Source organism: Canis lupus, chromosome 19 (genome assembly GCF_003254725.2).
Source record: "Canis lupus dingo isolate Sandy chromosome 19, ASM325472v2, whole genome shotgun sequence".
In the NCBI taxonomy this organism is placed as follows: domain Eukaryota; kingdom Metazoa; phylum Chordata; class Mammalia; order Carnivora; family Canidae; genus Canis; species Canis lupus.
In genome coordinates this window covers 23,490,793-23,503,971 of record NC_064261.1, presented here as the reverse complement: position 1 = coordinate 23,503,971, position 13,179 = coordinate 23,490,793, and the positions used below count along the sequence as shown (strand labels likewise).

The 13,179-nt window shown below is 40.4% G+C and overlaps 1 protein-coding gene across 6 annotated transcripts in view; it reads right to left on the bottom strand.

The window, feature by feature from the left end:
* The window catches only part of SAP130 (Sin3A associated protein 130), an 83,568-nt gene that overhangs the window by 28,936 nt on the left and 41,453 nt on the right, over positions 1-13,179 (bottom strand). For 5 of the 6 annotated variants that reach the window (XM_025435949.3, XM_025435947.3, XM_025435948.3 and 2 more), the window contains 3 exons: positions 12,375-12,677; positions 11,508-11,685; positions 4,070-4,174 (listed from right to left, as the gene is read on the bottom strand). In XM_025435949.3, the coding sequence (XP_025291734.1) occupies positions 4,070-4,174; positions 11,508-11,685; positions 12,375-12,677 (586 nt within the window). The remainder of the gene's footprint in view (positions 1-4,069; positions 4,175-11,507; positions 11,686-12,374; positions 12,678-13,179) is intronic. The other variant, XM_025435950.3, reaches the window with a different exon arrangement.

Sequence of the window (13,179 nt, the reverse complement as noted above, 5' to 3'; positions counted from 1 at the left end):
TGTCAACTGTACTTTCAATACATATCCAGAATCTGAACTTTTTTTAAAAAAAATATTTATTTATTTGTGAAAGAGAGAGTTCTGTGCACACAGAAGAAGATGGAGAAGCAGACTCCTTGCTGAGCAGGGAACCCGATGCGGGGCTCTATCCCAGGACCCTGAGATCATGACTTGAGCCAAAGGCAGATGCTTAACCGCCTGAGCCACCCAGGTGTCCCCTGAACTCTTTTTAAGACTTTTACTACCTCCATTCTGGTCCAAGCTGCTATGACAGTTTAAGGTTCCATCATCTCTCACTTGGTATCCCTGCTTCCACTTTTGCTTTCTTGCAGTTTATTCCCAGCATGAAGCCAGAGCAATCCTTTTAAAAGTCAAATCATGTCACTTCTTTGGCTTAGCCTCTGATGGCTCTCAGTCTCACTCAGAATAAAATCCAAAGGATTCTGAATGGCCCACAAAGCCCTACATCATCTGGCCCTCAGTTATATCTCTGAACCATGTTGTGCAACTCTCCCCTTGCTCTGCAACTCTCCCCTTGCTCTATGTTGGTTTCTCTTGATGTTCCTTGTGTGTTCTTAACATACAGGAATTCTTGACTTTGTAGAATACTGATATGTGTGAAGTGTATGTATACATGTGTAACTACATTATACCAATCCCCCAGCTGTCCAAATATCAGTTACCACTGTATATTAACTGTGAGTAGTTACATAAACTTGATGCAACTTTATGCAAACTTTGCAGCTAGCTCCTCATTCCACAAATAACTATGTAACTAACAGATATGCATCACAATCTATGACCAATCACACCACTTCCTTTGAAGTATATTCGTGACTGGTCACTGCACACCTGTTAGTCAGTTTATGCAGATGGTAAATTGTGGATGTGCTGTCTCTTGTTTCCTAGAGATAAATCCAGGTGAAATTTTATAATACTGGATGATAGAGAGTGAAAATAAGCCAACAAAAATGAAAACCCAGGAAAAAACAGTAATTCTGAAAGTAAAACTGGATGTGATTAAAAGGTCTGAAACTTGCAACAACAAAGAGAAGAGAGGATAAGCCCTAGGGCTGTATGAAGATATGGTATGGACCATGTAGAGAGAATCCAATGAATATTAAAAAAAAAAAAAAAAAAAAAAAGGTAAAGTCATCTCATATCATCTTTCAGTTGAAATTACACCAGGAGGGTAGCCTGGGTAGCTCTGCGGTTTAGCGCTGCCTTCAGCCCAGGGCCTGATCCTGGAGACCCGGGATTGAGTCCTGCGTCGGGTTCCCTGCATGGAGCCTGCTTTTCCCTCTGTCTGTATCTCTGCCTCTCTCTCTCTCTCTCTGTCTCTCTCTGTTTCATGATTAAATAAAATCTAAGAAAGAGAAAGAAAGAAAGAAAGAAGAAAGAAAGAAAGAAAGAAAGAAAGAAAGAAAGAAAGAAAGAAAAGAAAAAGAAAGAAAAGAAAGAAAAGAAAGAAAAGAAAGAAAGAAAAGAAAGAAAAGAAAGAAAAGAAAGAAATTACACCAGGTACAGAAAGCCACTACGGTGAAATGCAGTATTTACTTCTATTCTGGATTATTGATTGATTAATTAATCAATCAATCTGAGTCATTCAGGCCGAAGTGTTAAAGTTAGCTGCCACACTGAAAGAAAATGGCTACTTGCGATGCCTGGGTGGCTCAGCGGTTGAGTGTCTGCCTTTGGCCCAGGGCGTGATCCTGGTCTTGGGATCAAGTCCCACGTTGGGTTCCCTGCATGAAGCCTACTTCCCTCTCTGCCTATGTCTGCGCCTCTCTCTCTCTCTCTGTGTCTCTCATAAATAAAAATCTTTAAAGAAAAAGAAAAAGAAAATAATCTTAGAAAGAAGAGAAAATGGCCACTTATAAGGACAATGAAAAGTAACAACAACAAATCCTTTTCTGGCCAATAAAGGCTGATTTATTCCAAAAGTTAATAAATTAACTCCAATTTGATTAATTAATGTTAAGCTATCTGGTGAAGCCACTAGCACAGTTAAAAGATGCTGTTGTGCAATGTACATCTGGATTCCATGCATTAGTTAGGGCAGAGGGTTTTGATGAATGGGATGAAGATGTTCCTTGAAGTGATGCTGGCAAAAAGCTTCACATTAAAGGAAATTATCTCTTGGAAATAATTCGCCACCATTGAAAAGACAGGATAAAATGTCAGAAGCAGATCCAAATTTAGAAAAAAGCATGACAATTCACCAACACATGGAAGGATTGTTGTGCTCTTCATTGAGTTATACAATGTGAAGACAGCAAACAATGCTCCAACTACTCTTGATTACTTTTTAGAAAGAAATAAAATATTTTTTAAAGATTTTATTTATTTATTCACAAGAGACACAGGCAGAGGGAGAAGCAGGCTCCATGCAGGGAGCCCAATGTGGGACTCGATCCTGGGATTCCAGGATCACGCCCTGGGCTGAAGGCAGGCACTAAACCACTGAGCCACCCAGGGATCCCCCAGAAATAAAACATATTATTTTATTATTTTTTAAGATTTTTTAATGTATTTATTCATGAGAGACAGAGAGAGAGGCAGAGACAAAGGCAGAGGGAGAAGCAGGATCTCTGTGGGGAGCCTGATGCAGGACTGGGATCATGCCCCAAGCCAAAGGCAGAGGCTCAACCACTGAGCTACCCAGGCGCCCCAAAAGAAAAAACATTTTAATTCAGTGTTTCTCATGTTTAAATTACAGTGTACCAAATAAATGTTAGTTTTACTACTCACGGTAACTGACAATGATGAGAGTTTTGAGTATTTTCATAATATTTTAAATGTTTAAATGTTTTTAAACATAAATGTTTTAAATGTTTTTAAAGAATAAGCACAACCCCCACTGCCTAAAATTAAGATAAGTTTTATAGCTTCTCCTTGCATGGTTATTTTTACTTTTCTGCACTAATATGCAAAGTAACAATTGCATGTCTTCCTACATCAAATTCTTAGCTCCTGCTCTTTCCTTGGCCTGATGTAGCTGGACATCAGAGAGCATGTGGCTGTTCCTTCATGCTCTTAAACCTCTGCTCAGAGAAGGCTTTCCAGAAAGCATCTGTCCAGAAAGCATCACTTCTTCCTCCCATTGCTTTACATTTCCTTCAGACTGCCTTCTTTTTCTTCACATATTTATTTCTCCACACCCACTAGAAAGTAAGCTAAAGGAGAACGGACACTTTGTCTTAGTCATTCTACATTCCCAGATTCTAAAATGGTACTAGCACACACAAAGCAATCATAATTTTTTCTTGAATGAAATTTTATGATAAATACATCACCACTGTAAGCTATTACTGATAAAAGTAAGAACTGCAAGATATAGAACAAACTAATCAGCAAAATCCTGTTTTTAAGACTCAATCTATTTACATGTGTACATAAATAAAGATGTGGAAAGATACTTAACAAAAATGTTACCAATCAATATGATTCTGGCTAGTGGTATTGGCAAGGTGGATGGAGAACAGGATAAAGATTTTCATTTTATACTTTAAATATTTTTATATTGTCTCTTTCACAAAGTAACATTACTTGTGAAATTAAAAATAAAGAAAACAGCGTATATTAACTACTGTCATGATGCCATTTTAAAAAAAGACTATTTGAGAGAAAGAGAGTGAGAGCATGAACAGGGAGAGGAGCAGAGTGGGAAAGAATCTCAAGCAGATTCCATGCTGAGCACAAAGACCAATGTAGGGCTCAATCTCATGACCTTGAGGTCATGACCTGAGACCAAACCAAGAATCGGTCACTTAACTGACTGAGCCACCCTGGCACCACCCCATGATGCCATTTTTGATAGCAACAATAACTGTGAGGCAGGCTCTATCCTTAACACTTCAAAGGTACCATTTCATTTAAATATATAAGAAATATCTAAGAATTACTATAAATAGTAATCGGAGAGGCTGAGCAATGTGTCCAGGTCACAGCTAGAAAGGATACAAAAAGATGCACATAGGCAAATTAAGTAAAATTTGTCACATGTTAGACTTTTTCCTCTCTGATTATGTGTAGTTGGAAGCAAGAGTGATAACATTTATGTGCTCACCCTGCAGGCCTAGGTGACCCAGATGTACTCCGCATAGAGCTCTCCACTCGAGGGCTAGCCACTTCAGGAGGCTGAGGAGGAATGAGGGTTTTCCGAACTGCCATTCTGAAAAAGACCAGACAAACCCAGAAAACAACAGTCCGAGGGCATTAAAAGACAGGAAGTACATATTTGCTAGGCATACCTATGGCAAAATGAAAGCACTATATTGGCTAACCCATTTTTTTAAGTGGGTTTCAAAATTTTATCAAAGTAATATAGGTATATTATTGAAAAAGCCAAACTGCACTAAAATGCTTTTAACAAAATATGGCATGTCCCAACCCCATCCCTTCCCCATTTCCTGCCCATCTCTCTTCAGGAAGCAACCACTGTGACTCTTTTAGCTTCTACTTCTAGTATGTCACGTTTCCTTTCTTTTTTTTTTTTTTTTTAAGGGATTTCAGATACTCTATGAAGAATCACGTTTCCTTTCTACTCATTATCAAACTTGGAATCCATATTATGTGTTCATGATTATTATGTCTATGTATTTACACTGACCTAAGTTCCTCAAAGTCAAATGAAAAGAATTGATCAAGTTAATTAGTGTCAACTGGGCCATGCAGTAGAGGCCACATATGGCTCAGACTGAGAACCGCTAGGCTCAGTAATGTGAAGCCGTGAGTAATCATGACATGTTTAGTTCTGGCAGAGTGGTGGGAGCAAATGCTAGACAAGAATGGGTTGAGAGAAAATGGCTAGATCCAGAATATACCATTTTGCAAAGCCTAATTAATGGATCCAGATATTGATCAAGTCTGCTAGGATCTCAAAATGGGAGACCGTCATGTATCATTTTAATTTATAAAGTGATCTTGCCAAAAAAAAAGATATATGAATCTAATCATTAAGTTTTAGATTCAAGTAATGAGAAAATGTGTGGAGAAGACAAGAACAGCAAAACTACACTACAAGGGTAGTGTGTTGAATTGTGGTCCCTAAAAATATATTCAAGTCCTAATCCTTGTACCTGTGAATGTAAGTTAGAGATCTCAAAGTGAGGTCCTTCTAGCTTTAAGATATGTCCTAAATCCAATGATTGGTATCCTTATTGCAGAAAAGAGAGGGAGATTTTAAGACACAGAGACACAGGGAAAGCCATGTGAATCGGTCATGTGAGATTAGAGGGATGTTTCCCTAAGCCAAAGGTTTGCCAATAGTCACTGGAAGTTAGGAAGTTAGGAAGGAGGAAGAGGATTCTCTTTGGGTGCATTCCGAAGGAACTAACTCTTTTTGACATCTTGATTTCACACTTCTAGCCATAGGAATTGTGAGAATAAATCTTTTTTTTTTTTAAGATTTTATTTTTAAGCAACTTCTATTTTTTTTAAATTGGGAATTGATGTCATTTAATTTAATTTTTAAAAGATTTTATTTATTTATTCAAGAGAGACAGAGACAGAGAGAGAGAGAGAGGCAGAGACATAGGCAGAGGGAGAAGCAGGCTCCCTACAAGGAGCCCAATGCAGGACTTGATCCCAGAACACTGGGATCACGCCCTGAGCCAAAGGCAGACTCTCAACAGCTGAGCCATCCAGGTGTCCCTTAAGCAACTTCTATACCTAACTTGGGGCTCGGACTCACAACCCCAAGATTGAGATTTGCGTACTCCACCATGAGATATGCGTACTCCACCAACTGAGCCAGCCAGGCACCTCTGTTAGAATAGATTTCTGTTGTTTTAAGCCACCAGATTTGTAGCTCTAGGAAACTAATACAATGTGGATGCAATTGATAAAATCCAGGAAGAGAAAGGGAAAAGTCTACAGGACAAAAGATCAAGTTTCTTCAACAAATAAATTGCAAGGAAAAAAGATGAAGGAAACCTATAGAAGAGTCTTAGGAGACATATCAACTGATCACAATGTGGGTACCTTATCAGAATATTGATTCAAATAACTTAAAAACAAAAATTTGTGACATTTGAGACCACTGGAAATTTGAACGAGTAGGTATTTGAGATTACAAGATTATTCTATTTTTTAGTAAGTCCCTCAATACACACATGCTGAAATATATACAAATGAAATGACGTGGCTGTCTGGGATTTGGTTCAAAATATGGTAGAAAGGAGTGGGTAGGCAGGTAGATTAAACAAAACTGGCCATGAGCTGATAAACTGATAACTGAAATTGAATGATGGGTATGGGTATACCTTCATAAGTTCAAAATTTTAATTTGTTTAAAGTTTTCCATAATAAGAAGTAAAAAAATAAACAACTCTACCAACTCTACTAACTCCCCAAAAGCAAAGAAAATAATCAAACCTAATGAGATACACCACTATATATCCACAGAATAACCAAACTTAAAGAATGTCAGTAACAAGTGTTGGTGATGAATGCAATGATCCCCACCTGCTGCTTAGACTGTACAGGGGTATAAACAAGTATAGCTTACAACTCAGCAGATCCCCTCCTACATATGTAACAAATGCCATTTACCTATGTATCAAAGGTCATACACAAAAAACATTCAGGATCACATTATGGCCCCAAGCTGGAATCAACCCATAGATCTATGCATAAACTATGGTATTGTTATACAATGGCATTTACTATAGCAATAAAAAATTACAATCACATGCAATAACATGGATGAATTGTACTTTAAGCCCAGGGAAGGAAGGTGGAATCACACAAAAACATATAATACATAATTCAATAGAAGTTCAAAAAGAGGCAAAGCAAAGTGAAAGGGTCAAAAGAAAAACTGGTTACTTTTGGGAGAAAGTGTTGGTAATATCGTTTTTCTTGACCTAGATAGTAGGTGTATGCTGTGTTCACCTGTGCTAATTACACCATACATGCATTATCTTTGCAGTTTTCCATACCTCAGTGAAAGTGCTGAGAGAGAAAGAAACTGAAAGAAAAACTGGAGTTAGCAAATATATGTAACTCCTTTATTTTCTTTGCAAATAGGAACAAAAAAATGGGGTAGGTAGTGAAGCAATGTGGCTCAACAGAAGGGTTTTAGGATGGAAGAAATGACAGCATGTGTATGCTTTCTATGTGTATCAAGAAAAGGCTAAGTAAGTAGGAGAGAGGGAGAAGAGCTACAGCACTGTTCTCAGCAGGCTACAAAAGCTGAGGTCAGCGAAGCACCGAGAGTCCATCCAGAGTAACAGATGAGATGAGTAGAGCATGGGATACAGAGGGTGGCAGGTAAGGAGATGTAAGAGCTAGAGTTTGTGGAAGTTCTCTTTTGGGTGTTTCCATTTTTCTCAAAAGGTAGGGAACAAGTTCATCAGCTAGTAACGAATGTGGATGAGGAAGGGTGGTTTTGAGAGGAGCAGAGGTAAAACAGCTGGTTCTGATGAGATGAAGGTGGGGGACAAGGAAGTGGGGGCTGTATGCAAGGAAGTGATTGTAATTGTAATGGACTACGAAAGCCAAGTCAGAGAAAGCAGAGAAAGGCCATCCATGAAAAGCAGTGAGGAATAATGCAAAAGTGGTAGCATCAGTGGACTGAAGTTTCCCCGGTGAGTACCCCTGGAGTTGCAATATCCCTCCGGGGTGGTGAGAAGACAGAAGGTAGGCTGTGGGACACTGGAGGACAGAAGAGGTCAGAGAAGGCTTGAGTATGTGCTTATGGTATGTGCTGCTGATAGATGGAGAAGGACAGGGAAGCATTCAAACAACTCAGAAGCCAGAGAGCTGGGCAATCATTTCGGACACAATGACAGCTGGACGTTAGGGACCTTATGAAGGACATACAAACATATCTGCAAGTCAAACTGGAATCTGATTGAGCCTCTTGAGTGGCCCTGACCAACAAGGTAGCCTCTACCCATATGGGGCATCTAAGCATTTAAATGATAGCAAGTGTACCTAAGAGCAAAATTTTTAATGGTAATCTGATTTAGTTATTTGAAAACTTTTCAGTGTGCCTGGAATAACGTGGCTATGTGAAAGTATTTTTTCAACTGCAAATTTTATGAAATTGGAGTACAGACTGAGCACTTTCCAAGAGGGATGGCCTGAAAATAGCAGTAAGGCAAAAAGAGGACATCAACTTCACCATCAGGCCCAGTGACAGAAGAATGGGGAGGAGAGACAGTCACTACCATGGAGACAGTGCAGGAGCTGAGACCCTGGGGGAGAGCCAGGTGCTAGTTAAAGAAGGCAGGCACACAGGGGTTGGTGACAGTCAGTGACAAATGAGAACAGTGTGTCCCATGGAGGAGGCAGCAGCCAGACTAACCCTGTGACCTCAAGCCTTTCAAGTCCACAATAAAATGAGCATCATCCAGTGGGAAATACGCAGACACTCTACAAGGGTCTTTCTGGAAGAAGAAATGTGAATGTGTTCCTAGAGAAATGCAGACTACAGGGGGAAATCACGACCAGGACTGGGATCAAGGGAAATGCAGGCACTTGTATCTGTGATGGGGTGTGTTAGCTGATGGTTTGTTTTGGAAAGCACTTTGACAATATCTGTCAAAATTAAAAATGTACACACCCCTTGATCCAGAGTTTCCTCCTCCTGAAATTGTCCTAAAAGCTACTATGAGTCCAAAAGGGCCATGGAGGATAATGTCTGTACTGGCAATATTTGTTAAGAGCGAAAAATGAAAAACAACCCAAATGGTTTATCAGTAAGGCAGTGATTACATACGTATACGATGGCCTATCTTTATACTGAAATACTATGTGTTCATTAAAGAAAAGAAAGTAGATCTATATGTAACGATAAGAAAAGATGTCTACTTTGTATGAAGAGAAAAAGCAAACTGTAAGATCATGAGTAATATTCCATTTTTCTAGAAAATGTTAAATACATAAAAAGAATTATGTTATCACCAAAAAAAAAAAAAGAAGGCAGGCACACTCAAAGAGGAAGAATACAGGGAATTCTCATGATGACAGACTCAACTATGGGGGCACAGCAGAAGGGTTATAGGGAGACAACAAAGTGTAAGAGAACAGGGAAGATCTTTAAGATCTTTTATCTCCAAGGTTGTGAAATTTCAAGATGTTTATCTTGGTGCTGGGGTATTTGTGTCCACAGCATCTACTGTGCTGGGCATTTCATGGTTATTTAAAATCAGGAAACTCATGCCCTTCACGTTTAGAAACTTTCTAAGAATTGTTTTTAAGTGATCTTCATCTTCTCTGATCACCTGCTGAAACTCCATTATTTAGAGGCTCTCCTCAACTGGTACTTTTAATGTTCTTTTCTGTTTCCTATCTTTTTGCTTTTTTACTCTATTTTCGAGAGATTTCCTCAACTGTATTCTCCAACTCTTCTGAGCTCAATTTCTGCTTTCGTAGTTTAAATGTCAGGACACACTCTTATTGTTTTCCAAATGTTCCTTTTGTACAATACTGCCTTCCTGTTTCATGAATATATCTTTTTTTGTCCTGTGAAGACAGCATTCATAGTTTTGGTCTTTACTTGCTTTTACTTTTATTCTCATTGTCTAGCCTCTGTATCTTCCAGGCTGTTTTCCAGTATGTCTTACGGTTTATATCTTGCATTGTTAGAAGGCCCCTCAGATACCTGGTTATCCTTGGATGTGTGTTCATGATTGTGAGTGGGGAACTAACACTGGTGGAAATTCGGAGCTTGAGGAAGAGAGGGAGAGAAAGGTGGGGAGGGGCAGAGGAACAGGGACAGAAAGTGTCTTAAGCAGGCTCCATGCCCAGTGCAGAGCCCAATGCGGGGCTCGATCTCACAACCTGAGATCATGGCCTGAGCCAAAATCCAGAGTTGGATACTTAACTGGGCCATCCATGTACCCCAGCCCTTGTCTATTTTAATTTTCACTGTAAGGTGATCTGATTCCTGATCTTATGAAATCCCTAGTGTTGGGATCTTTGCATCTTTCCCCCTGGGCTGGACAATCCCAGAAAGAAAGTGGAGTCTTCATCTCACTTTTTGCCTATAGCATTCAAATGCCAGGGTTCTGCCAGCTAAAAAGGGAGAAGAGGACTAGGGAGTCTCAGTACTCTGCAAATCTGTTTCTGGTAAAAGACTCTTGGCCCACCCTTTGCTGATTGATCCCAATGCACCATCTGGGAGAGTTTAATCCCCCTCCCGGCTGGTTGCAAGCTGGGGTTGGAAGGAGCAGTGTACAACAAAGTACGGACAGAGAAGGGGATGCAGGGCTCTAATCTTCTCAAACAGATTTCAACTCAGCTTCCTTCTACCCCTTGTCCTTCCCATTCCTGGTCCTTCTGAAGACTCAGCAATTTCAGTGAGGATGCTTCTCAATGTTCTCCATACACTTAACATTCAGCTTTCTCAGAGCTAAGTGAGTGATCACTCACCTACCTGCTTTCCAGCTTCAGAGTTTGGCTGCTGTTGCCTTCTCCTATTCTCCCCATATCTGTGTGTCTGTATCTTTACAGAAAGCCTCTTTGCTAAAAGTTCTATAGGGTTTTGAGGGGACAAGAAATTTAGAAGTGTGTGTTCAACCTGCCATGTTAAGTATGAGCTTTGCCTTGCATTTTCATTGATAAGGTTCCTTTGCCACAGACTGACTTATCTTTAAAAGAGACTCTGGTGGGTAGCCCGGGTGGCTCAGCAGATTAGCACCACTTTCGGTCCAGGGCGTGATCCCAGAGACCTGGGATCGAGTCCCACGTCGGGCTCCCTGCATGGAGCCTGCTTCTCCCTCTGCCTGTGTCTCTGCCTCTCTTTCTCTCTCTGTGTCTCTCATGAATAAATAAATAAAATCTTTAAAAAAAAAGAGAGACTCAGGTGGAGGCAAAGCTCTGCACATCTGGAAACCCTATACAGATGCAGCAGCTTATGTTCTTGCTATGCTTTAACCTTTACTGTCTTCTACTGTTGATGCACATTAGCTCAGTAGAGTCACAGAACTCTGCTCTCTAAAGTGTGACTGCCCATCTTCCACCTCTCAAGTTTTTAAGTTTCAGAGCATAGCATATATCTTCTTGCCCATGACCCACACCAACTCAGAGATTCTCTGGCAACACAGGGCACTCCTGTCACTGAATATGACCCTTATACTTAATACACCTGGGATACTGCTTGCTCTGAGCAACAGTCATGTCGGTCGATGAGGGAAAAAATACACAGTACACATTAATGTGCTTACCTAGACAAGCCTGAAGGGTATGTTAGAAGCTACTCAGAAAGTCTAGAATTAAACTCCCCAAACTAAAGAGAACTCCTAAAGGAGTATCCAACAACTACTTATAAAATGACCCTCCACAGGCTCATGGATTCTGACTATCCTATAGTCTTTGCTGGGTAAGGCTCTACTGAATAAGCCTGCGTTCAAGTTATTTTGAAAGAGATTAAAAAATGCCACAGAAGATGAGAGATTATATATAGAGTTTGCTACCAGCACTGGAGGAGTGCCTACTGTTTCTACTAATTACATCCAGAACTAGAGGTGTCGTGCAGCATTACTGGATCTACCTACCCATCTGTGGCAGGTTTCTTCCGGAGGATACTGGGCCGGGGGGATGAACCCTGGGCAGGAGCGCTGCTGCCAGCACTCTGGCTGTGTGTCGGCACCACAGTTGTTGGTGCTGGAGCAGCGCTGAACGGATTGCTGATAGGGTTGGCTACAATTGTGGCTCCGTCTGCCAACACCACGGCTGGAGGACAGGGAGGGGGTGGGAGAGAACAATGAAGAAAAGGACACAAAAGAAACATTACTAAAATGTCACTTAAGACAAAAACAATTAGACTACCAGAATTAGAGTGCCCGTGTTAGGACTGTCCAGTTTCAAGAAGGGAAGGGATGAACACAATGTTCATCTGCCTAAAAGCAGATGGCAAAGTGAGAGAGGTTACTAAGTCTACTGATGCATGATCAGTAACCATTTCTCTTTGCTTTATAATCATAATTACTAAAACATCAGATAAGATAAAGTACGTAGCATATTTCAAGAAATAATTTAGTTTTTGTGAAATATCATTGCCTCTCAACACCTAAAAAGGATACCAACAATCCTTAAAAATGATACATTAATTTTACAGCTTCATATACAACTCCAAAAAAAATCTTAAACAGAATGAGAACACTGTAATAAGGTGAATTTGCTCTCTCAACTTTATGGAGTGCTTTAACACATGCAAACGCATATTTGGCTGTTTATGTATATATTTCTTAATGTTTACAATGACTCTGACAGATAAATTACAAGCAATTCATGTTAAAAAAGGGAAATTAAGGCACAGAGAAATTAATCGAGACTACCTAACCAATATGTAGCAGAACCAGGATTTAAACCTAGTATCACTCTTTCCTCCATACCAACTTCCATGCAAAAACTCAAATTACCTGAAGTCTTTCCTTCAGGCTGTGGCTGCTGAGTACCCATTGGTGCAGGCTGAAGTCCCTGTGTGCTGATTGGGGTTGCTGAGTGAATTCCCTGTGTGCCCATTGGTGCTGGCTGTATTCCTGGAGTCCCGATGGGGGCTGGCTGTATCCCCTGTGTACTGATGGGTGCTGGCTGGATCCCTTGGATATGTCGAGCATGAGAAGCATCTACTGTCATCAACTGCATGGGGTTTAGGTGGACCGTGGATGCTACCCCAACACCAGTTTGAGCTGTGATGGCAGAGTTTGGAGCCTGAGCGGAAACTGAAAATGATGCAGAAAGTGACTACAAGAATGTCAGCTCTGATTAGACACAGTCCACATAAAGAGAAAAACACTAAAATGAAAACAGAATTTTCCACCCTAAAAGATCTAAATCCTCAGTTTTGTGGTTTTTTATTTTTAAGAAGGAGAGAGAGAATCCTCAGCAGATTCCACACCCAGCACAGAGTCCAATGTGGGGCTTGATCTCATGACCCTGAGATCGTGACCTGAGCTGGAATCAAGAGTTGGATGCTCAGCCAACTGAGTCACCCAGGTGCCCTAGTCGTCGTCTTCTTTTTTTTTTTTTTTTAAGATTTATTTATGAGAGAGAGCGAGAGAGAGAGTGAGCGAGTGCACACAAGTTGGGGGTGGGGAGTGGAGAGGGAGAGAGAATTTCAAGTAGACTCAGTACAGAGCACAGAGTCTGATCTGGGGCTCAATTTCAAAATCCCAAGATCATGACCCAAGCCAAAACCGAGTCAGATGCCCAAATGACTATACC